Here is a 23,660-nt window from a genome sequence, read left to right as displayed (position 1 = left end):
TCCAATTCAAAAATTCGCCTTAGAGCCTCTTGGGCTAGCCTAGTATACTAACTTTTATTTTTATTTTATATTTTTTATACTACTCATAATGCTCTTTCTCTCTTCAAACCATTTCACCCTATTTTATTAGTTAAATAATTTTTTTGAATGATTTTGTTCTATATTATGCCGTTTGGAAATACATTGAATTTATGAATCTTTGTGAAATTATTAACCCTATTGATTGTATATTCTGTTTGGATAAATTTTTGTTATCTTATTTTTTTAATAGGCTAATAGGCTAAACTAGATTTTTATTTTTTGTAAATAAGTCATGCCACATGCCAATAATTATATTAATAACAAGTAACAGGTTGACACATTTAAACACAGTCTTAGCCTTTTAAGACCAAAGCCCAACCCGGCTTGGCCCGTTAACACCCCTACATGCAAGGATCGAACACCCTTCCTTATCCACTTCTCAGTTCTCATACACTAACTGAGCTACCACTATTTTTTTTAATAGGCTAAACTAGACTTTTATTTTTTTGTAAATAAGTCATGTCACTTGCCGATAATTATATTAATAACAAGTAACAGGTTGACACATTTAAACACAGTCTTAGCCTTTTAAGACCAAAGCCCAACCCAGCTTGGTCCGTTAACACCCCTACATGCAAGGATCGAACACTCTTTCTTATCCACTGCTCAGCTCTCATACACTAACTGAGCTACCACCATTTGGTGGCACGCAATACATGTTAGTTATGTTTAAATATATTAATTCATATTATCATTTTAAGAAAAATAATTTTGTTCAAATCACATAAAAGAAATATTTTTATGTATTAAATTACTTAAAGAGATATAAAATGACTTTAAAAGATATTTATTTGAGAGAAAAAAGGTGTTTATTTACGTCTATTAAATAACTGCAACAAATTATTAAAAAAAATACTAAAATCCTAGCTTAATTTAACATTAAATATAAAGTTACAAGAAATAAATGTGTGTTACTTTTTCTTAACATATAAAATTAAGGGTTATATTTATCTCTTCAACATTAAATAAATCAAATTCCTACAGACACATAACAAAGGTGGGTCCCACATTTATTTTTTGTTCTCCAATTATTTGTGATTCCCTCTTATAATTTTGTTTCACTAACATAAGATAACTACCTACAACAACATAAAAAAAACATTTCCCTAAAACTAAATAAGAATATAAATAAAGAGTTTGCTTTTTCTGCGGTTACTGCAAATAAGTTATATGCAGCAAGCCTAATACGATGTCATTTTGGGGTGAAAATCATGGTGTTTTTGTAATTTTAATTTATTTTAGGGTTATTATTGTCTTTATAATTAAATTTTTTAATCTATCAATCCCAAAATAATATCGTTTTGGAAATAAATGCAGATAACTTACCTTTATATGCAAATGCAGAAATGTTTTTCTGATAAACAAATATAAGATAAAAAAGTATAAATAAATATCACACCTAATTACAAAACATGCTTACACATCACACACGGAACTTAAAGTCATGGATTCTAATGAGTGAAAAATTGACCAGTGAACCAATCCTATTGACATAGAGTAGTAACAACAAAGAACAAGGGCTATAAATTTTCCATGAAACTACAAGGATATTTTGTGGAAAATTATGGAGGTGAGGAACACTGGAATTGGTTGGCGGGTCTGTCTAGGTACACTAGGTAGTGCCTATTCTAGTCCTCATAAATTCATCATAAAACCAAAAGATGCGTTGGGGTAGTTCTCTGAAATTTTTTATCCGCGTGCTTCATGATTCTTCGTTAATATCTTCTTATCTGACTTTTAACCTCCTTTTAGCGCGTTCTTTCTTCTTTGTTAATTAAGTGCAGTGTTAATGGTTCAGAAAGTGAACTGGTAGGACTCTGGAAACTTTGAAAACTGTTAAAATAGAAACCAGTTCAATGTGTTGAAAATTTCAAGATAGTGTGATGAGGTAGACATGAAAGAATCAAATTTTTGGCCATGTCCTTATCGTTGTCCTATAAGTTTGAATTTTCAATTTTTCATACCCATGTGTCTCACAATAAATGATAGGGAAATTCATAACATGTTACGGGAATCCTAAAGGACAACAATCATCAATAGATGTCACTCAGCTGACAATACATGCTGATTAGAGTGAGGAAAAAATTTAGATTTGTAACGCCTGGCTGCTTTAAGTATGAATAATGAGGAGAATGATTCGTTTATAATTTTTTTTAAAATTATTTTATAAATTATACTATGTTTTCTCGGGAGAATATAGTATAATTTGTAAGAGTTTATAAACAAAAAAATTTGTAAATATAAACTGCCCGAATAACTATTCTCACATATTAATACAAGATTTTTTAGTATATTTTGTCTTCACTTGCATATTTTTTGAAAAAATTTCTCAGAAGGTCGTTCATTTCAGAATTATTGCAAGTTAAGTATGCTTAACTATAGAGTTTTTCCGTTCCGGACTACCAAAAAGTAGATGCATCTAGTTAATATAGGTAGTACTAATTAATTCTTATAAGCTATCCTCAACTATGCAGTTTCATACCTGCATAGTCTTTGAAATTCCTCTCTTTCAAGTGTCGATTCGATTCATTCATGTATCCCGCCACTGGAAGCCTGCCAGGAGCCGCTCCTTATCTATGTCCTTTTGCATCATGTCCTTTCGTATCAGCGATCACTTCATGCCCTCGTCAGCGCCTGAGATGTTACAGGATTCGATTCCTATCAAATATAGCTTTTTGTAGAGGGACAAAAGACTTTCCAATTTAGAATTAGTACCGTAGTCAACTTGAAGCTTATAGAAATATCGGATCAATTTATCTCAAAAAGATAATTAAGATTGATATAAAAAAAAAAAAACAAGAGTACGTTACATTCTCAGTTGTTAATTCTAAAGTACTGTATCATTCTTCCACGATGATTGGTTCATTCTAAAACAGAAAAAAATAAAATAAAAAAGCCTTACTAACGGAAATTTTTATGGTACAAGCGTGGTATTATTTTTTTAGTGAAAAACACCAATCAAAAATAAATAAAGAATGCGAAATTTGAATGGAAGTCGCAGTCGCACGTCCGACTGTGGTATCAAAAGTTTCCTCCTTACTAACAACACGTAAAAAATATACGAATGTTGAGTAAATCGAAAATATTTTGCAATGCTGGTGTCAATAACCATTTGAAGTGCCAATATACAGTTCCACGCTGAAATCCGAGAGGAGTGGGTCTGTTTAGGTGTCAATATACAGTGCCAATACTCAAAACCACACTCCCAAATGATTTGCAAAAAGCAGTTCCGTGAAATTTTGATTCACCAAATAGACGAACAATTAATTAGCTACCATTTTTAATGTTTTAAACAATGAAGGATTTAACCAAATAAATAAAAATAACAATCTATTTTGATAGGGGCTAAATTATTATTTTACTGAATGGTCAAGCTAAATAAAGAAACAGAGAATGTATCAAAAAAAAGAAAAGAAAAAGAAAAGGAAACAAAGAGAATCTAATGGCTTAATAAAGTTGTGGGTTGTACAACAAAGTTCTTGGTAATTAAGCGACTCGTAGCTTAAGGCTCCAAAAAGGAGATGCAATATCCAATCATTCCCCTTCTTTACTCTGCCTTTTCAGTTCTCTGTGGAACTTCCCGTTGCTATAGGTTGGAAACTAACTAGGAGATAATCAAAGAAAACCGCAAAACCTTTTCTTGATATTGTAATGGACATGGAAGACTTTGGTAACTTCATAACATTAATATACCTTTCTTTTCCATTTCTGTAATTTCTTAGCCTTCTGAGGATCCTCGGCAATTAAATTATGGTTGATGAAACCATTTTGATTGAAACTTGATCTGATTCTCTTATGCCCTCTTTTATTTATTTATGTAATATTTTTTTATTGTTGTTTTGACAACTCTAATTGCCTTGTGCAGGGAATGAGCAACCCAGTTATGTACCATCCGAACTGGTCAGTTATTCATCAAATACTTGCAATGTAACATACTATTGCTATTTGATAGAGTTGAGTCTGGATTTCAACTATGACATATCGGTTAATGACATTGTTCTTGCAATGAGGAGTGAACTTGACTCAGAAATCACAAGCACATCATTTGATATGTGTGTTGACAGGGGGAACATGTCAGTAAACCTCAGACATGTGGAAACTATTCATCTTAGCCCAGATGAGGTATGCTTGCAAGCACTTTTTTCATGGTAGCTAGCTGGTGTCAAAGAAGATTCAATGTAATGTTATATGTATTTGTATATTTTTATTTTACAGGTTCAAAAATGTAGAAGATTTCAGACCACCCTCTTTAGGATCCTTCTGGATTGTGACAAGAATAAAATAACCAATGTTTCAGATGAGTTTAGTTTGGGAGATAATCCTGAGATTGATTATCTTCTGCTCCCAGCCACTGCTACAAATTCACTTGTTGATTGGAAGGCTATTTTTTCTTTTCCTTTTTCATCTGAAAGCAAGTGTGAGTGTAAGGGTCATGCTCATGATGTGTGGACAAAAAATGGTTTGGTTTGCTCTTGCAAACTTAAAAATTGTGTGGTCTCCACTCCTCATAATGGTTTTATTTATATCATTACTGGTGAAATGAAATTGAATGGAAACTCACGTCTACCTCACCTAAGAGGTAAGAGAGCTACTACTTACAAAGATTACTTCAAAAACAAGTAAGTAAATTTTTGTAGCTACTACTACTGGTGTGTATTAGTCTTACATGTCACCCGTTTGAGCCTTGTTTCAAAATTTCAGACACGGGATTGAATTGCAATTTGAAGATCAACATTTACTTCAAGGAAGAAGTGTTTTCAAAGTGAACAATTACCTTCTGCGGCACAGAATAAAGAAGGAGAAAGGTTTAAGTTAATACCTTGGTTGCTCATATCTTCTTTTCCTATTATTGCATTTAAGGATGCTTGTTTCGTTTGAACGGTTTTCAATATTTGAATCAAAACGCCCTCTGTATTGTTTTTGGGACACGCAGATAGATGAAGTTCACTAACGATGTATTGGTGTGGTTCCATTTTAAGTAGCTTAAGTTGTCACAACACTTGCTCATCATTAATATTGAAGCTATTTTAGTGCCATTTGACTGAATTCATTATCAATATAATGTAACCTGACTGATTTCTGTTGTTGGTGTTGGTGTTGCAATTTTAGGACCAAGCAAGTCCTCTGTTGAATTGCCCCCGGAAATTTGCTCTATAATAATGTCACCAATATCAGTCAGTACTATATACTCGTTTTCATTTATTCCATCAATCATGCATCGGCTTCAATCCTTGCTTGTTGCTTTCAACTTAAAAAAGATGCTATTGGATCATTGCACGCAAAACGATATCCCAATCTACAAGGTATGCTTTTTCTTCATGAGAAAAGCTTATCATTAGATAATGCTGACTGACAGTTTATATTGATTTTCGTGTTCATCTAAAATAGACAATTTCATGTCTCAGTTGATAGTATAGTCGTCCAATGTTAAAGTGGGAAATAATTGTCCTAGACTCAATTTTGAAGCCCCCACCAAAAAGCTAGAAAACGAACATTTTTATTGTGATATCTATTTTCCTAGATGTATAATTACAAAAAGAAAAAATGATTAACTTAATACGGAAGCAGGGCACTTTGGGTAAACAAGGTACAAGAACTGATTCTTCCCCTTCCCATCCCATCCTTAACCAAAATAGTGTATAGATTGACCAGATCACTATTGTTAATCTTAAAAAAGACTTATGCGCCGTATAAATTTTGAAGGAATACATACTATTAAATACCAAGTGAGTTGTTCTCTTTTTATATATATAAGTATTTATATGGATTTTGTTATCGAATGTATTAAAGATCATAATAAGGTACATTTAATATACTCTAATAAATGCTTTAGTTGTTACTGCAATCTTCTTTCATGCATTATCGCTTGATAATAGAACTTAAATTTTTTTATTAATTTTTGTTGTTTCAACTTCTATTTTTTTATTTTATTTTATTTGGGTACAAGTATCTGAATAGTTCATTGTAGGTAATGCAAGCAATTACTACAAAGGAATGTCAAGAAGCCTACGATTATGATTCCTTAGAGACACTTGGAGATTCTTTTCTAAAGTACGCAGCTAGTCAACAGCTTTTCAAGACCAATCAAAATCATAGGGAGGGTACTCTTACAAAAGAGAGGGAGAAGATGATTTCCAATGTTGCCTTGTTTGAGTATGGTTGCAGCCGCAGACTTCCGGTATTATTTTTTGTTTTTTCTTAATATTTGTTGTTACATTTTATGAGCTTGGTATTAATTACTTATAGTGTTTTGTTTCAATTCTGGGTCCTTTATCTGTGTTCTGCGTATTTAACATGGATGGTTCACTTCCCAATCTATTTTATTTTGAAATGAAAGATACATTTTCTGATCTGCTAACAAAAAGCAATAAATAATTTAATTTTAGTTGCTTCTGTTAGGAATTGACTGAGTGCAATATTTCTGCCTCATTATCTTGTACAACCCTGCTTTTATGTACTGAGTGTTGAATACTAATATTTTTTCTTGTTCAAAAAATTATATTGGCTTTCTTTATCCATGTATTATCATTTAATTTAGACTATATCAAAAGAAATCAACTAAATTACCCTTGAAAATGTGCCTCAAGTGATTTTCCCCTATGCCAAACTCTACAAATTCTGAAGTGTATGGCAAGAGAACAAGATCAAATTGCTTAGCCTAGCTACAGTTCAGGGCTATTACATATTGTTAAAATCATCTGAATTACTAGCTTTCTTGGTTCTTAAAATATCACATTGAAACTATTCCTGGTTTAATTTTGTAGTAGTGATTTAACATTTTTATTCAAATGGAAACTTTTTCATGTTGTAGGGTTTCATCCAAAAAGGGGCTTTTGATCCACAAAAGTGGATAATACCTGGCGATAAGTCAAAAAGTCTCTCGCTAAAAGAAGAGTTTATTTCTAGTAGAACAAGAGTATATGTTTGTGGTACAAGAGAAATAAAATCCAAGGTTGTTGCTGATGTTGTTGAGGCACTAATTGGTGCCTTCATTAGCACCGGAGATGAAGAAGCTGCTATATCCTTTATGAATTGGATTGGCATCAAGGTTGACACTAACATTATACCATATAAGAGCCACCCTAGCTTTGCCCCGGAGAAGCTTGTAAAAGTTAACCTTCTAGAGTCCTTATTAAACTACTCATTCCAAGACCCTTCCCTTTTAGTAGAAGCCCTGACCCATGGTTCTTACAAGCGGCCAGAAATTCCAACATGTTATAATTATCAGGTACATATACTTAGTAATAATGAAGTCCATGCCAGCATACAATTTTGCTATTCTATCACTTTGAAAGCCATGATGTAACATAAAAAGTAGGTTATAGTAATTATAATTTTCAGTTATACTTGTGTATTTGTTATTTACAATTTCGGAATGAAAAACTCTTACTTGCCCTGCAGAGACTAGAGTTTCTTGGCGATGCAGTGCTGGACTATGTCATCACAATGCATTTTTACAATGAATATCCTGATGACAAGTTGTCATCAGAATTTTTGACTGACATGAGGTCTATTTCTGTGAATAATGAGTGTTACGCACTTTCAACCATTAAAGCCAAGTTGCACGAACACATACTCTGTGACCCAGGCGTAGAAAAGCAGATTGCAGCCACATTGAATGGTGTTAACAAGTTATCTTTAAAATCTATTTTCGGATGGGAGTTGGAAACATATTTTTGTGAGGTCAGCTGTTATTATTCAGATTTGAGTACATGACTTGTCCCAGACATATCACTGCCATATTTGTGAATCTCTTCATTATTATAGTTTGATGGAAACATAGTCTTTAGAGGTTACAATGGAAGGAACCTACACTTACTAAATTTTTAATGTTTTTTTTATTAGATGTTATTCTATTTCTGACAGGTACTTGCAGATGTTATAGAATCTATAGCAGGAGCGATTTTTATTGATTCAGGGAACAAGAAAGTTGTTTTCCAAAGCATAAGGCCTCTATTGGAACCCCTGGTTACACCCGAAACATTAAAGAAACATCCTGTGAGGGAGTTAAAAGAACTATGCCAAAGAGAACAATATAAAAGGAAAGATAATGTGGAGTCCCTTGACATGGATGTAACTTCAGTTACAATAGAGGTGGAAGCTAACGGGATCATTTTCAAGCATACTGCAAAAGCTTCTAATAAGTTCACAGCTCAAAAGGTAGCCTCCAAGGAAGTTTTAAAACTTTTGAAGGTAACCAGTTTAAAATTATCAATGAACAAGCGATTTTTATTCCCTTTACTTTCTGTAGTCTTTTTGTTTTGTTGGTTTGTAAATGAAATAATTTATCATGTAATACCCAAATGATTTTTTTGAAAGTATTGTAAGTGTTTAAATCTTTTGCCAGTAATTGCAAATTTGGTCAAATCTCTTGGCTAATAGATGTTATACATCCATATAATGCTAATATGGTGGCGTGAACATATTAGGGCTTGTGCTCATGATATAATGTGCTAATATGATGATGATGCTAATACTGCAGTCAATGTGTTTTTGAGGACCGAAACAAGATAGATTCCTGAACAACAGACAAATATTTTCATAGTATGTATTCTTAAAGAACCTTTCTATGCATTTATGTTATATGGGAAAAGGGGAGAAAAATGATAATAATTTAAGCGGTAGGTCATCAAACCACATAATTGCATATATAAAATCTTATTTACTCACTCCAAAACTGAAAGATGTGATATTATACTAAATCCCAACATAACTAATATGCAAATCAACCCAACAAGATATCCATCAATTACAAAAGTGTATCAAGTAGCATCAAGTGGAGGGTATTCATAACAGATTGTATATTATACAGCTAGTGACACGGATCTTGTCTTCAACCTAAGATGTTAGATAAGTTGAAGACTTTTATGTGAAAAGATCATAGATAGTACAGATTGCTGGAAATTATGCAGAAAAGATTTACATACTATAGAATTCTCTTCAAGGTCTAACACAAGCAAAACTCTAGGGCTGTGCAGGGGTGGGAGATGTAGGAGGCTTGAAATCTGAATACTGCAAAGCAAGAAGAAAAAGGGAAACACAGATGGATATTAAGGATGATAAGCATATGTTAAGGAGCGTACAATATAAAGCATAAAATGATCTTGATAAAATCACTTATCAATGAAAAAATCCCCTAATTTCTTAATTATTCAAACCTTTTCTTGGGGCAGAGGGTCCTCGGTAAGAGGGTTATGTGTAATTAACAAAGTAAGTTGGTATTTGACAATTAAAATACAATTAATGTCATGTGATCGAATAACAAGATTCAATTTTATGTAGTCATAATTAGGATGGAACAAAAAAATATATGGAAAGATAAGTGCAAAGAAAATTGACCAACATAAACATATCTAATCAGCTCAGGAAATGAAAATTTTATGGAGCAAGGAAGTTGAGACATTACGTATGGGTATGGTGAAAGTGGTTTTAATAACCCCGGAAGTGATTCTGCCATAACTTCAGTGTTTGGTACCGAATTTATTTCAGGAGCAGGTCCTGTTACAGCATCTACTTTGAACTTGGAGATGGAATCAGGAGTAGCTTCTGCTTTCTGTACAGTCCAATCTGCTGTAGCAGGCTCTGGGCTTTTATCTATTGGGGCGGGAAGAGCCTTATTATTTGTGGAGCTTGGTAGAAGAGCCTTTCCAATTTGCTAATGTTCCCAGCCATGCAAGAACAGCAGAATATGAAGGGGAGAAAAAGGAGTACCACTTTAGGCAATTATTATGAAATAGCTAAATTACGTTGTTGATTCAATACATATGCCAGAATGATCACATCATAAATACCTTTATTTCATCGACAAGATCTTTAGGGGCAACCTTGGTGTTCAAGAACTCATCAACTTGCTGTAGTGTTTGCTTTCGGTCCTACCACAACGTTAAAAAAAAAAAGGAAAGAAAAACAAATAACTAATGGAACTGTCTTAATCATGATGCAATGACCACCCTCAATCATCAATAAAAGCCATAAAGTACAAATGCATGAGTTTTACTGCTTAACTATCATTGATATAATAATATATGCACTTAATAAAAACATGGAACATGAGAGTACAGAAAAAATACACCATCTATGGAAATACCATGTGTTCACAACAGTCAATAATGAGGATTAACTATTGTCAAACATCCGTTGGACCACCTGAATATCCAAACAGATCTCTCTTTTTCATGACCAAAAATCTAGATTATGCCGATCACACAATTTTATTTAGCAACCTTGTGCATTGGATCATATTGTGACTGGCAACAGGTTGAAATTGCTGGACTACCACGACCCTAAACATTCTTCTTCTCAACCATAGAGGGAGACTGAATGGTTTTACAATATTAAACATGCATTGTTCTCCTTCTCTCTCTCTCTCTCTCTCTCTCTTGCATAGTTACAGATATCTGATATTTACTTTTCTCAGTAAACCCAACAGTATGAGGACTTAAAAAATCAATGCACAAATATGCAACAGTACAAGGGGTGCAATTTTACTGCCTCTTTAAGTTTTTCTTAACAGTATATAGGTTAAGGGGCTGCATCCATTACAGGGGCCATGGGCCAGAATGTTAATGCACAACGAATCCTAAGGGTGACGCAGAGACATAAAGCCAACATGGTGGCCAGCAGAAAAGATTTATTATTAAATGAGATCAATGATAATTAAATAATGTGAATGGAAATGCATCCATGTGGAAGAAAACATACTCAAAATGCATCCATGTGGAAGAAAACATACTCACCTCAGCAAATAGAAGCTTCTGGCCTGCAAACTGAATAAGTGCAACTGATCCTAAAAGTTGGAGAATTGTTTCTATCTAACAGATTAACACCATCAAAAAGTAATTTTTTATCAGTGTAGTCAGGTCATAATGTATTTTTGCTTGATGAAAAAGAAAGAAAAATAACAAGTAAATAACTCATCGGATCAACCTCAGAAATAGCTAATACACCGAGTCCAATAGCCGCAGCAATCCCAAGAGTAATAGCCAAGCCATCAGAGGTCTCCTATAAGACACATCCATTAATTAGAAATTCACAGAAATGTTAAAAATTAAGAACATGAACAATAGCTATCATTTTAAAGAAAATGCATTTTGCTTTTACATACCCAAAAAATATCTCGTAAATTAATTAATTTTTTTCAAAAATTTCAATTACATAATCAGAGAACAGGAATCAGAAAGATTTCCATAGGATATCTTTGTCCCATTATCCAATAAGCCAAGTAATATTTTTATATGTTAATAAAGTTCAATAACCCAACCAGGAGGCTACAACCCATATTCACATTGAGGAAACAAATACTTCGTTATCCAGAATTCAGAAGAATATAGTATAACATTTATACATCTGTGAGCATTATGCATAAGAATTTAGATAATATGTACATAATGGAGTTCTTGGTTTATATAATGTAAAGAGTACCATCTAAGACAGCATCATATATTGTCAAGTCCATTATAGTTTCTCTTTAGTCTGTTCCCTTTCTTGCTAGCTTACATTCTCAATTTGAATAAGCTAACTTTTAGTTTCTCTATTAAACAATTTAAGTGTGTCTACTGTGGTCTAAGTTAACAGAAAGCATATGCCGTATTAATCTGAAAACTAATAGTAATGTTATGCGTGTGCATCAGCACTCAAAATTACAATTATTATTAGATAAATCTGAGATACATACTCCTATTGTGCCAGAGATAGCATCTGTCAAATTGCCAAAATCCAAACTCAATGCTTTCCTTGGTGGTGTCCAGGGAAGCCCACTATTCTGCAGAATTCCAGTCCGGGTCAGAAAATAGGTAAACAGATAAAATTAATATTTTAAATTAAAATATTATAAACATGAAACGAAAAAAATCAAGGGACAATAAATACCATCCATCCTCGTGGTCCTTCTGCACCATCCTTAATTGCATAAGCAGCCTTAAATCCATTAATGGTGACCAACTCTGCAACCAGTTCGGAGTTCTTATCAAATCTGGCTTCCATCACAAGTTTACTCAATCAGCTTCAACTTCAAGTACTTTTTTTGTGAAGTAAAAGAAGAAACAACAAAATAATTAACTTAAGTTCCTAAAATGCCGATGTAGACTACAGTTGGAGGCTGGGGTTGTAATGTTAATATTCTCAGAGAGGTGACTCTGTAACATGAAAGGTCACATTCAACACAGATTCTATAACTTTTTTTTTTCCATAGAGATAAATGTTATTTTTATTTTATTAAGAAGAGCACACAAAATTTTCGTTGAAGTTCATCTTTCTTTCTTTTTTCTTCTTCTAATTTTCCTAGTGGAAAGACTTATATCCAGCCCTTAATTTATCAAGGGCGTTGGTAATTTGAATGCATGCTAAGTGTCATATTAGCCTTTCAATGTCAATAAGCATTCTTGAAAACTTTTTTTTTTATTTCACCATTAATAGCCAAAATGAAATGAGTGAACGCCATATGGTATGGATCTTAATGACAAACAAAGAAAAACAACAAATAAAATCGCCATGAACTCTACTCACTTGTCCAGAATGAACAATGTGGTATTCTCTGGTTCCTTGAACTTCAAAGAAAGTCTCTGCAGGAACCTTGGCTTATCATCACCCTTGTAAGTGATTGACACTGGCTTCTTCCTCAAACCTCCAACATCAGGGGTACCCACTTGCCTAAATTCTACAGGTGCTCTTATATCAAGCAACTGAGCATTCTTATCAGAACCCAGTTTTGCATATGCATTTTTGGCTGACTCAACTCCCCATGGCTTAGGCTTCTTCAGAAACTGAGACAAAACCAGTGGCACAGCCAAAATAGCTACTCCTCCGGCTATAATAGCTGGGTTCTCTGTTCCAAAACTGATAACACTATCTATAAACACATTTGCATCGAAGTCCCCAGAACTAGGAGCACTCACAGATTGCCCCAATGCCTCCTCATACGTTAGAGCTCTAGAAAGTCCATTATTGACAACTGAAGCTGCAAGAAATAGACCCCCACGTAAACCTTTTGATAAACACTCTAGCAGAGCTGGTTTCTTGTTGCCAAGACTAGAAAAATTGGAGACTTTGCTTGTGGAATTTGTAGGCAGTGATAGGAATTTTCGGGGTTCTATTCTTCTATCAGAAAGCACTGATAATGGGGTCAAGCCAGCTGCATTGAGGGTCTCCATTGCATAATTCTATATCACACTGACTCTCTGTGGCACTCAGTTAATCAGTGGAAGAGGTAGAAGTGTGTGAAGTACCATGAGAATCAAAGTGTTGATGCTGGTTTTGTATCCATGTGGACTGTGGAGAGTGAAGAAAAGGCTAAGACTGTGTTGGTACGATTCAGTGGGTGTCCTTTGAGTGGAGGTAGTAAAGCAATTAGCCATTGTCTTCCTCGTCTACTATTGTGTGGCCTAGAAACGTCTGAGAAATGTTGACAAACTACTATGATGTATGCAACCAAGTACGACATGGGAGAGCGTAGTACAATACTAAATAGTTGGTAAATAGAACTTGTAAGCACGTAAAGTTCGACACTGCAAATGGTTCAAGCGTACTCCATTTCTTTGATTGAGTTTTCATTGATTTTGACAAATATAAAATGATATAATCATCATTTCAATTATGATAATAACTATAACTGATTAAGTTTCATTCGTAATTACACCCTTTAAACTGTCTAGCCCAGTCTACAAACAATGCTCGGAAGTACAATGTATGTAATGAAGTAATACTTGGAATTATACCAAAAAAAAAAAAAAAAGTAATACTTGGAAGAGTCCAGTACAATTCCAAATAGTTGACAACTAAAAAAAAAAATTGGGAATATAGCCAATTTCTAAACTAGTACAGTGTACCTAACAAATGGTCGTTTTAGGATGAGCTATAGGATGCTCGAGCGCACAAGTTTTCTACATCGATTTACTCTCTAATCTTTATTCTTTTTTTATTGAAAAATCAGTGAGTAGTAACGTAATAGCAATGACCATTTGAAATGGTCGACTGGCCATTCAGAATAATTGCTCATTCTTACTAATTTTGTACTGTGAGCCGTCATTCTTGTTAATTTTCTAAAAAAAAATTTGATTTTATAATATTTTATTCATAAATATTTAAAGGATTACATGCATAAGCTTGTAGATTTACTCACAATTTCGTTTGAATTTACATAGCATCACTTTTTTTCTTATATATATATATATATATATATATATATATATATATATATATATATATATAAATGACTTGTAAAATTTTGCATATTTGATAATTATCCAAATACCCTTTTTTTTAATGATGTTTTTGTTGATTAAATATCCATTTTTCACCGCTAATACAAAAAAAATTCCTTTTTTTTTTTAAATTACAAATGAAGTCCGAGACCAATGTGGGGAATGAGATTAATTTCACTCCAAAAGAATCTTTTGACTACATGACTAGATAATTTTTAAAAAGATTACCCGACACTAGACAAGCTTTTCCCATTTTAAAAGTAGGGCATCATGTTTTAACAAAGATTTATAGCGGAATTACAAAATCGTCTGTTAACGTTCAAACTCAAATAATATAATTGTCATGAGCAAAGTTGATTGGATAATTCTTTCCTTTAGGACATGGAATTGCATTTCGTTCTATCCACCTCCCTACAGCACCTACCCCTTTTGTTCTGACATCATATCACTGTAAGTTGTAACTGTACTAACTGAGCATTGCTTAAGCTAGACCATAACAAAAAAGAATCCCATGTTAACCAAGTCCATTAAATTATACTGAATACAGGATGAGTAAAGGTATGAATAAACATGAACATGGGGGTATAAAAGCAGTACACACACTGACTTTCATAGAAGGTCAAAAAAATAATCCAAACCTTGACCAATTTCCCAGATCGAGATGCCACATCCCCATGAACGGGCTTCCTCTAACCGCAAAGAAATTGACTTTAAAGATGGATAGAAGACCGCATGCCTGATCTCCTTGTCATCAGTGTAAAAGAAAAAATGCTCCCCACTATTCTTATCCCACTGTAGTTCTGGCCTGTGCTTCTCCAAAAGTGCCAGGTAATCCCTTCCAATAATAGCTCCGCCACCTGAATCTGCACTTTCAAATTTCAATATGTAAAATAAAAATGCTTTTACATGGCAATACGCCAGCAAAACCAAGAAGGAAAGAAAGAGTCTTCAAAGATGATCTCAAAATATCAAAATTGCTCAACAAGGTGCTCATGTTCCACTCAAGCAATAAAGTTAGAAATATTATAATTGTCGGCTAGCTGGAACGCTCCAATGAAACATCCCTTTCCCGTTCCCCTTCTCCCTTCCTAGGACCTTCAGTAGGAGTTCCTTAGACACCACTCTAGTATTGGGGCCTTCCTTAGCCCATGCAGGGTCTAGTACCAATATATATACATGATGCCATTGTGAAATTAAAGTAAGATAACAAAAGAAGGAATTACCCTTTGAAAGAGAGAAGTCGTTTCCATAGAAGTTGATCCCAAGAAGTATCTTGGGGGCAAGACTTTGGGCTCTATTGCCAGAGGTACCAAGAAGCAGCTCCAGAATAATTTGAATCCATTTCAAAGGTGCATTAGGACCAGGGTTATGAGGATTAGAGAAGTCATATGTCATTAATGAGAATCCATCCACGGATTCACTTAAAGTCTCAAGATCTTTTGGACCAAAGTCATGCTCTTGCAGCTTCTCAGAAGATGGTGGACCTATAACATACACCAACTGCAGCTGTTGCCCACTATTTTTCGCTGAGCTTATAGAATGCAGTGCATCTCCAAGCTGTTTTACAAACTGCAGTGCCTGCGCTTGCAAAAGAAGAAAGCACCACATCAACTACTATAGTGCACAAATACTTTGTCTTACAGGAAAAATGATGAATGAATTTACAATTTTCTTTTTTTCCTGTGGCAATGTTTACATGGAATTATCACATAATAAGACAACTATCTTATAGATGAAGGTGGAAAAATTGTAACGGTGCATGTCAAATTGCAGAGAACATAGTTATTTGGTCTATATTCCACATTGGAAGGGAACCTCAGACATCACCTATGAAGCACCGAGACTTCAAAAACTCTGACGTGTCGTGTCCGACACTTCCCGACACTCTAACACATGTTATAGAAATTCAAAAAAAAGTTCAAAGATTGCGTTGCGTTGAATTTTTAGTTTCAACTATTAGATTCGTTGAATTTCGATTATCATTTTATTGAGTTTAATATAAATATTTGGGATATCTTATGTTCCTTTGCAAAATTGATGAATATTATAAGTTTAGTTTCATTTTTTTGTTAAATTATTAAATATTAAATATAATATACACTACATAAATTAAAAATATTATTTAATATCAAAACGTGTCCTAACGTGTCGAAATCTAATATTTTTTAGAATTAACGTGTCGGGGTGTCGTGTCGTATCGTATAGTGTCACGTGTCAATATCAATGCTACATAGGACATCACTCAGAAATCACTACATATAAAGTATCAGCAATCGTGATATAACCATTCAATGACTGCCCCGACCAAGTAAACACTAAAAAATAAGAGCTTGGAAGAAGACTTAACAGATTAGTACATGCATTCCAGGCAGAGTTTGTTATTATAGCTTTGCGGTATAAAAGGTATCTGAAAAGACTAAAAGGAACAGATGCTCACCAAATTCCGCATGCTTAGATCAAGCAAAATGCCGTAAGCTGCCCACCTTGACCAAGATTCTAAGACAATACCATCATATCCCATTTCCCTACAAAAGAAGAATATTCACATGAAAAGCAAATCATAGCACAACAGAGAGAATGCATCAAGAAAAAAATTGCTTCATGAAGATCCAAAAATTTGCTTCCATAAATAACTTCTGATATCCATGCAGTATGTAGGTAATGGGCTTGGTATAGCGGAAGAACTTCTCTACCCCAAGGCCTTTGGCTGGGTAAAGGAAGCATTAATATAACATAAACCATGTTCAGATAAATTAAATAATGGGAAAAATACAAAAAAGGAATTATGGGAGAACTATTTCTGGTTAAAGAACAACTAATCACTCAATGGTTACATAATAACCACTTGTTGAACATCATTAACCAATCGAGTGGTTAGTTGACTTGTTCCTAAACTAGAAATGTTTTTTATCAAGAATTCCCTTTAAGTGATTTTCACATGAATAATTTCCCCTCTTCAAGAATTAGATGATGATGTGCACATTGTAGTATGTCATTTGCAGCAGGCACCGAGAGACAAATCCAATCATTCATTACTGCAGCAGATGATAATCAAATACTGAATAGCTAAATTAGTGACCAAGAGAAGCTTATATAAGCAAAAACTAAATGTCTTTCTAGCATAAAGGAAATAAATCTGTTCCCACAGTGCCATTGCCTAAAAGATGTACCGAGAAAAATAACCAGAGGCTTACTTGCACTCTGTTACTATAAGGTCAATAGCTTTGCTCCTTTGTTTCTTCGTTCTCAGCAGCTCTGCTGGTGATGCTTCCAGAACAACTCTAGGCAAGATCTACATGCAATGGAAAAAAAAATGGATGGATCAATAAGGCCAGATACAAAGAAAAGAACAACAATAATACCAGGACAATTAATCAAGTGTAGGTCCCACAAGTTAATGATATCACAAAATAAGATTAGCCATTGGGAAATTGGAAGGTAACATTTGTAGCCAGTCCAAGGCCCAAAACAGACTGGTCTGGAGGCTTCTACTTGGTAATTGGTATGAGGGGTAAAATAGGCAACAACCTGAAAGCAACCCAGTGTCACTCCCATTAGAAAGCCCATACAGAACTTCCCAATTTAGCTCTATTTTTCTAGTTTACAAATCCAAAATTAAGAATGTCATCAAGTATATAGCTTTCGAAATGAAAATAAGATATGCACAAAAAACTTTTTGGATAAAAGCAGCATTTAACTTGTCATTGATGAGATGAAAATAAGTTTAAAAGTAGATAACTTATTCATTGTACCAAAGCTTCTCCTGTCTTTTTAAGCTCTGAGATCCATCCTTTGTCAGCATTATGTCTCCCCTCTAGAACTAAGCTAGTCTGTTGACTGGTAATAACAACTGATGAAGCAAAACCATAAAGCACTATAATAAAAACTAATAAATAACAACCCCTACGATTTATGATTGAGTATTCACTAGAAATTCAGTGCGGTGCATAAATTATAAACATACATGAGGACAAAAAGTATTTTGATGACCCTTAAGGCTGTGATGTTAGTTCAAATCAACCCTGGATATCCTATTTCTCAAAGAGAGGCATCCCAGATCATAATGTGTCATGAAAAAGAAGGCTACATAACAAGGAAAACTTCAGGAATCACAATCTAAAGCTAATAGAAAATTTTGGATGCTTGCAAAATACATTTGAAAGCTCTGACGAACAGGCACATGGAGGGTTAGGAATGGGATAGTTCTTAACAACCCCACCCCTTTATTTCAGGAATAGATCCGCTCATGTTAAAATTTCACGTGAACTTGTCATGAAAATTTGTATCTATCTCTCTCTTCATTAACATTTACAAATTTTGATAGAGTTCCACCTTTTTTTTTTTTTGGTAACCAGAGTTCCACCTATTTAACATTTATGAACAGAGCAAAAGACAAAAAAAATTCACTTGACAATGTCACTTGAAATTTTAACATGAGAGGATCCATTGTACTCTATTTCTTCATTAAGTCACTTAGGACGGAGGTACATACCTCTTTAAATCATACCAGACGGGTGATAAATGGGTAAACTTTGAGTTGAACCTTTTTGCCATTTCATAACCCCGAGAGTTCCTGCAATAATTAACATCTTTGAAGATGTATATAAATTGTAAACACAAAAATGTCTTTAACAGGAATAATAACACATAAAGGAATAGATCTCACCCCGATAGATAAGAAAATTGAATTTTCATTATAAACATAAAGCAATACAACTCTGAAGATGTTACAAGTTAGCACCCAGAACAGATAGTAGATGAAATGAAGCGGTTTGTACTTTGTATCCGGGAAAAAAAAAGAACCAAGAGAAAGGAAGAAAAATCATGATACTGTAAGAATCAAAGCCATAATTTTCAAATTGTGACAAGAAATATTTCAACAAGATTTAAAAAGTGTTAAGGGTAGGGTGTAACTATTACATACCATACTTCTTTGTTTCAACCAGCTAAAATCAAATAAAGAGTTACGATCTTAAGAATCACACAGACTAATGAACTATATCATAGGAAAACATGTCCGGATCATCTATGCTAATGTATAAAGCTAATACTCCTAATGATCTCTCACTTAAATTAAAATTAAAAAAATTAAAAATCATTAACTTACCACCGCAACCAAAACTATTCAACTCTCTCTCAAGTCTCGACTCCCTTCATTTACCTCACTAACTCTCTACTTAAAGAACTTATTAAAAATTATTTTGTTTGCAAATTAAGATTTTTGAGTCAGTTGATGCTCAAATTTAAAATTAGGAGTAAATTATTATGCAATCATGTGTTAAAATAAAATTTCAAATCTGAGTACACCTGCATTGCAGTTGCCACTAGTACAAAAATAACACATACTATTATTATGCACAAATATTGCATGTCAAGCAGCATATTCGTGATTCATCTAAGAAAATGTTAATATCAATATACATTTAAAAAAAAATGCATACCAGGGAGTAATGTAGCCAAGCACAGGATAAGTATAATGGCGCTGAGAGGTATTTTCTGATACTCTTGAATTCTCCTGATTCATTATAAACTTACAACATTAGATACTACAATCAAAACTTATACTCTCTACGGTACTATAAACTTACACACACACACACACACACACACAAATCAAATAAAACACAGAAAATTCCACATCGCAACCAAACAGTAGAATCGTTTTGGCAGTACTTACAGTGAGTACATCTTGGTAATTGGCATCGGCTGTGACAAGGCCTCTTTGATACACATACGATTCCTTATATTGCGGAGGAGAAGATTGTCTCAACCAGTATGCCACGACGGCAATGACGGACGACACGACGAAGAAGGGAACGAGTTTTCTGCGAACCGAAGCTGAGTCAGCCGGTTCATTTCGACCAGAAGATGATTGGACTCGGTTTTCCCGGCGACCGGAACTCGAGCCGGGTCGGTGATCTCGCTTCTTCGCCATGTCCACGGAGCGATCACTAGGGTTCCCAGTAGCTAAAACGACAGCGTAATGCTCCCCGAGATATTTGATGGCACTGGCGTGAGTACACGTGTTGCCTCATGCCACGTGTACAAGCTGCTCTGTGTTCCATGTTGACATTCACTAGGTCTTCTGTTAAAAAAAAAAAAAAAAGTTATACTCTTATGTTACATAAGATGGATCTTTAGTGTCATTTTTTCTTGAAAAAAATGTGTCTCTTTTATTTTCTAAAAATTAATGGAACCTACTTTATTTATCTCTTAACATGAGAAAATTTCTTTCATACTAAATGAGATAAGTAATCTCCTAAAAAAAATAAAATAAATTTTCAAATATTACTGGTTTTAAAGTTAATTTGTGATATTCCGAAATTCAAAATAGATTAATGTAAGTATTTTTTTTGAGGTTCTGAAGAACTAATCCGATGGATTTTTTTGAATTTTAGAAAGACGACGATTTTAATTTACTGAATTTATTTTAAATTTTAGAATGAACACAAATTAATTTTTTTATATAATAAATTAAAATGGAGCCATGATATTTGTTATTTGTCGAGGACCAAAAGGAACTCTGGACACGACGTCGTAGTGGAAGGCCTTATCCCCTTAAATGCGAACAACACTTGCGAAGAATAATATATCTTGTGTGAGGGTTTTGGGGTTTGCAGAATTGCAGTTGCAGATAAACCAAAATTATATCAAAGGCAAGAGCTTTAGCATCACAACTAGTTCTGATTGGTGAGTTTCTTCTCTTCTTTGCTCTGTTTTACTTTTATCCTCTTGGGTCTATTTGAAGAACCTTAATAAATGGAGCCTAAACTGTTGCTTTCTTCTTCTTCATCTTCGCCTTTACCATTCTTCATCTCAAATAAACTTCCTTTCCTTGAAAAACCAAAGCTTTCTGTCAAACCTCATTGCTCCCTCCAAAAGTCTCAATTTTTGGGGAGGAATTTGAGTTTGGTTGTGTCACGGCCAAAGGGAAATGTGGATGCTCATGCCCCATTTCGATTTTGGCCCATTAGAGCAGCGGTGAAGAGAAGGAAAGAGCATTCATTTGATAATGTGATACAGAGGGACAAGAAGCTCAAATTTGTTCTCAAGGTAAGGAAGATTCTAGTGAGTCAACCAGACCGGCTTATGTCGCTTAAGCAGCTTGGTAAGTTTAGAAGAGAATTGGGTCTGGAGAGAAGGAGGCGATTTATTGCTCTGTTGAGGAAATTTCCTGCGGTTTTTCAGATTATTGAAGAGGGGGTTTACTCTCTTAAATTCAAAATGACCCCAGAAGCTGAAAGGCTTTATCTTGAGGAATTGAGGGTTAGGAATGAAATGGAAGATTTGGTTGCTGTCAAGCTTAGGAAATTGTTGATGATGTCACTCGAAAAGCGGATATTGTTGGAAAAAATAGCACATCTAAGGAATGATTTGGGACTCCCACATGAATTTCGTGACACCGTTTGTCATAGGTACCCTCAATACTTCAAGGTTGTTGCAACTGAACGAGGCCCTGCAATTGAGTTAACACATTGGGATCCTGAGCTTGCTGTATCTGCAGCAGAGCTATCTGAAGAGGAAAATCGGATTAGAGAACTTGAAGAACAGAATTTAATCATAGACAGGGCTCCCAAATTCAAAAGAGTAAAGCTTCCAAAGGGTCTTAATCTTTCTAAGGGTGAGATGAGGAGGATAAGTCAATTCAGAGACTTGCCTTACATATCGCCATACTCGGATTTCTCAGGGCTAAGGTCAGGAACGAGGGAGAAAGAGAAGCATGCTTGTGGAGTTGTTCATGAGATTTTGAGTCTCACTCTTGAGAAGCGAACTCTCATTGATCACCTTACTCATTTTCGAGAGGAATTCAGATTCTCTCAGCAGGTGAGGGGGATGCTGATAAGGCATCCTGATATGTTTTATGTCTCTCTCAAAGGAGATAGGGATTCTGTGTTTCTGAGGGAAGCTTATCGAGATTCTCAGTTGGTAGAGAAGGACCGTTTATTACTTATAAAGGAAAAGCTTCGTTCTCTGGTTAATGTTCCGCGGTTTCCCAAGGGAGCTGCTCGCAGAAGAGTTGGTGGCATGCAAGAGAATAATGATAGCAGAGAAGATGAAAGCGGTGAAGAGGAAGAAAAATGGTTAGATGTTGATGATTTTATGAATGACCATGGATTTGAAGTCAAGGATGACGATGATGAGGACGACTGGAGTGATGAAGATGATGATGATACACCACCAGATTTTGATGAGGATGCTGGAATATTGGAGATTGAACAAGGAAAGACAATTAAACAAGTTGAAGACTCAAGACAGAATGACGAAATGGTTCTTCATCCTGTATTCCCTGATGGTCGTCCCAGAGAACGATGGTAATCTTCACAGGAGCTCTGAAGCTTGGAATTTTTCATGCAGGAGAGCATTTGGCTTCAAATTTTATTTTGGACTGGCTGATTTGTAATGGTTGCTTTAAGCAATGAGTTTTGACTTCACTACCTTGGAAGAATATATGTTATCTTACTAAAATGAGCATTCTTCATTTAGCATCCACAGTTCCTGAATTTGCTCTGTAACCAAATCTGAATGTCCAACGGATGTAAATGACTGTCTGCATCCTGCTCACTGTATAATAGATTGATGCTTCTTAAGTAAGTAGTATTATCTTTAAAACTTTTATTTGGAGTACTAAATGGAATGAATGAAAAGGTTCAACAGAATGATATCCGTTGCTGCATTTTAATTCTTTCTATTGATTTCTCATCGTTAAAATATATACATAGTGAACATCATGCTATAAAAATTTGCATGTTTAGTGGTGAAGTCTATTAGCCTTTAACCCATTTTTCAGATTGACAATTGATTCCATTACAAATATTGGATACATTGAAAATATAAAGTAATTTGTTTGTTTGTGCAAGATGATCTTATTTTGTACATTTTTCTTCTCGATTTAAGGTGTCTCTGGTTGGAGTGATCTCACTCCCCACTTTCGTAGCATCTGAAACAAGACGACTTTTTCCTTTTCGATATTTCTGTGTGTTTGAGAAAGTTTAGCGTAAATGGAAGATACGGAGACAAATCATATATTTCTCTTTCCTTTCCTGTGTCATTTTGGAGAGATACTGGGTCCTTGTTTTGGTTTTTTCCCTAGCCTGAGGCATCTTTGCTGCAAGGAATTCATACATTCATTTTGCGCAATAGTTAATTTAAGTTCATATCAGTCTCCTTTCATGCCTTCTATCGGTCTCAAATGTATTATTTGAATGATGACATTCTCGTGTTCTATTAAATTTTGTATGCAATTAGCTATTATCTTCATCTTTTTGGACTGAGAGCCTCAATGTATTTTCTCATGAATCTGGAAATGTGCTTTGTTTTCGCGTCTTTGGTCTGACCTTCGTAGCATAAGTTATTGAATTCGAGACACCAGCATAATTGTTT

At 34.4% G+C, this 23,660-nt stretch overlaps 4 protein-coding genes across 7 annotated transcripts; 2 read left to right on the top strand and 2 right to left on the bottom strand.

Annotated features, from left to right (window-relative positions):
- Positions 1 to 3,721: 3,721 nt before the first annotated feature.
- LOC133297807 (endoribonuclease Dicer homolog 2-like) lies at positions 3,722 to 4,897 on the top strand. Its single transcript, XM_061497011.1, has 4 exons — positions 3,722 to 3,751; positions 3,947 to 4,203; positions 4,297 to 4,700; positions 4,783 to 4,897. The coding sequence occupies exons 1-4, from the start codon at positions 3,733 to 3,735 to the stop codon at positions 4,895 to 4,897; spliced, it is 795 nt and encodes a 264-aa protein (XP_061352995.1). The 5' UTR covers positions 3,722 to 3,732.
- A 3,825-nt stretch (positions 4,898 to 8,722) lies between these two features.
- Positions 8,723 to 13,229, bottom strand: LOC133297810 (rhodanese-like domain-containing protein 4, chloroplastic). Its single transcript, XM_061497016.1, has 8 exons — positions 12,586 to 13,229; positions 11,950 to 12,052; positions 11,756 to 11,842; positions 11,008 to 11,082; positions 10,818 to 10,892; positions 9,873 to 9,953; positions 9,488 to 9,736; positions 8,723 to 9,093 (listed from the first exon to the last, which is right to left on the bottom strand). Exons 1-8 carry the CDS (start codon positions 13,227 to 13,229, stop codon positions 9,046 to 9,048), a joined length of 1,362 nt encoding a protein of 453 aa, XP_061353000.1. The 3' UTR covers positions 8,723 to 9,045.
- A 53-nt stretch (positions 13,230 to 13,282) lies between these two features.
- Positions 13,283 to 20,443, bottom strand: LOC133297808 (uncharacterized). Of its 4 annotated transcripts, XM_061497015.1 has the most exons (10): positions 19,957 to 20,440; positions 19,721 to 19,794; positions 18,772 to 18,852; positions 18,032 to 18,116; positions 17,474 to 17,571; positions 16,717 to 16,804; positions 15,503 to 15,857; positions 14,918 to 15,142; positions 14,704 to 14,727; positions 13,444 to 13,460 (listed from the first exon to the last, which is right to left on the bottom strand). In XM_061497015.1, the coding sequence occupies exons 1-9, from the start codon at positions 20,212 to 20,214 to the stop codon at positions 14,720 to 14,722; spliced, it is 1,272 nt and encodes a 423-aa protein (XP_061352999.1). In that variant the 5' UTR covers positions 20,215 to 20,440; the 3' UTR covers positions 13,444 to 13,460; positions 14,704 to 14,719. The 4 variants fall into 4 exon arrangements, with proteins under 4 accessions (XP_061352997.1, XP_061352996.1, XP_061352999.1 ...); XM_061497013.1 differs by lacking the exon at positions 14,704 to 14,727 and having other exon boundaries at positions 13,283 to 13,460; XM_061497012.1 differs by lacking the exon at positions 14,704 to 14,727 and having other exon boundaries at positions 13,313 to 13,470; positions 19,957 to 20,443.
- Positions 20,444 to 20,886: 443 nt separating this feature from the next.
- Positions 20,887 to 22,928, top strand: LOC133297815 (protein WHAT'S THIS FACTOR 1 homolog, chloroplastic). Its single transcript, XM_061497023.1, has one exon. The coding sequence runs from the start codon at positions 21,039 to 21,041 to the stop codon at positions 22,593 to 22,595; it is 1,557 nt and encodes a 518-aa protein (XP_061353007.1). The 5' UTR covers positions 20,887 to 21,038; the 3' UTR covers positions 22,596 to 22,928.
- The last annotated feature ends 732 nt before the right edge of the window (positions 22,929 to 23,660 follow it).

The sequence above is a fragment of the Gastrolobium bilobum genome, unplaced genomic scaffold, assembly GCF_033153095.1.
Source record: "Gastrolobium bilobum isolate Gb01-03AN ecotype WA unplaced genomic scaffold, APGP_CSIRO_Gbil_v1 utg38240, whole genome shotgun sequence".
Lineage (NCBI taxonomy): Eukaryota > Viridiplantae > Streptophyta > Magnoliopsida > Fabales > Fabaceae > Gastrolobium > Gastrolobium bilobum.
Note: the sequence above shows the minus strand (reverse complement) of the source record. Positions and strands in the feature narration are given on the sequence as shown.

Bases quoted from the DNA above. Each gene is read 5' to 3' on its own strand.
- LOC133297815 (XM_061497023.1), top strand. From the start codon at position 21,039: ATGGAGCCTAAACTGTTGCTTTCTTCTTCTTCATCTTCGCCTTTACCA.
- LOC133297810 (XM_061497016.1), bottom strand. From the start codon at position 13,229: ATGGAGACCCTCAATGCAGCTGGCTTGACCCCATTATCAGTGCTTTCT. The intron at 10,893-11,007 runs GTTGATCCGATG...TTAATCTGTTAG, and splicing joins GTGTATTAGCTATTTCTGAG to ATAGAAACAATTCTCCAACT. The intron at 9,737-9,872 runs GTATTTATGATG...TGGGAACATTAG, and splicing joins ATCTTGTCGATGAAATAAAG to CAAATTGGAAAGGCTCTTCT.
- LOC133297808 (XM_061497012.1), bottom strand. From the start codon at position 20,214: ATGGCGAAGAAGCGAGATCACCGACCCGGCTCGAGTTCCGGTCGCCGG. The intron at 18,853-19,720 runs GTATGCATTTTT...TAATTATTGCAG, and splicing joins CTTGGCTACATTACTCCCTG to GAACTCTCGGGGTTATGAAA. The intron at 13,471-14,917 runs GTTTGGATTATT...AACATTTCTCAG, and splicing joins GATCTGGGAAATTGGTCAAG to ACGTTTCTAGGCCACACAAT.
- LOC133297807 (XM_061497011.1), top strand. The intron at 4,204-4,296 runs GTATGCTTGCAA...TTTATTTTACAG, and splicing joins TTCATCTTAGCCCAGATGAG to GTTCAAAAATGTAGAAGATT. The intron at 4,701-4,782 runs GTAAGTAAATTT...TCAAAATTTCAG, and splicing joins AAAGATTACTTCAAAAACAA to ACACGGGATTGAATTGCAAT.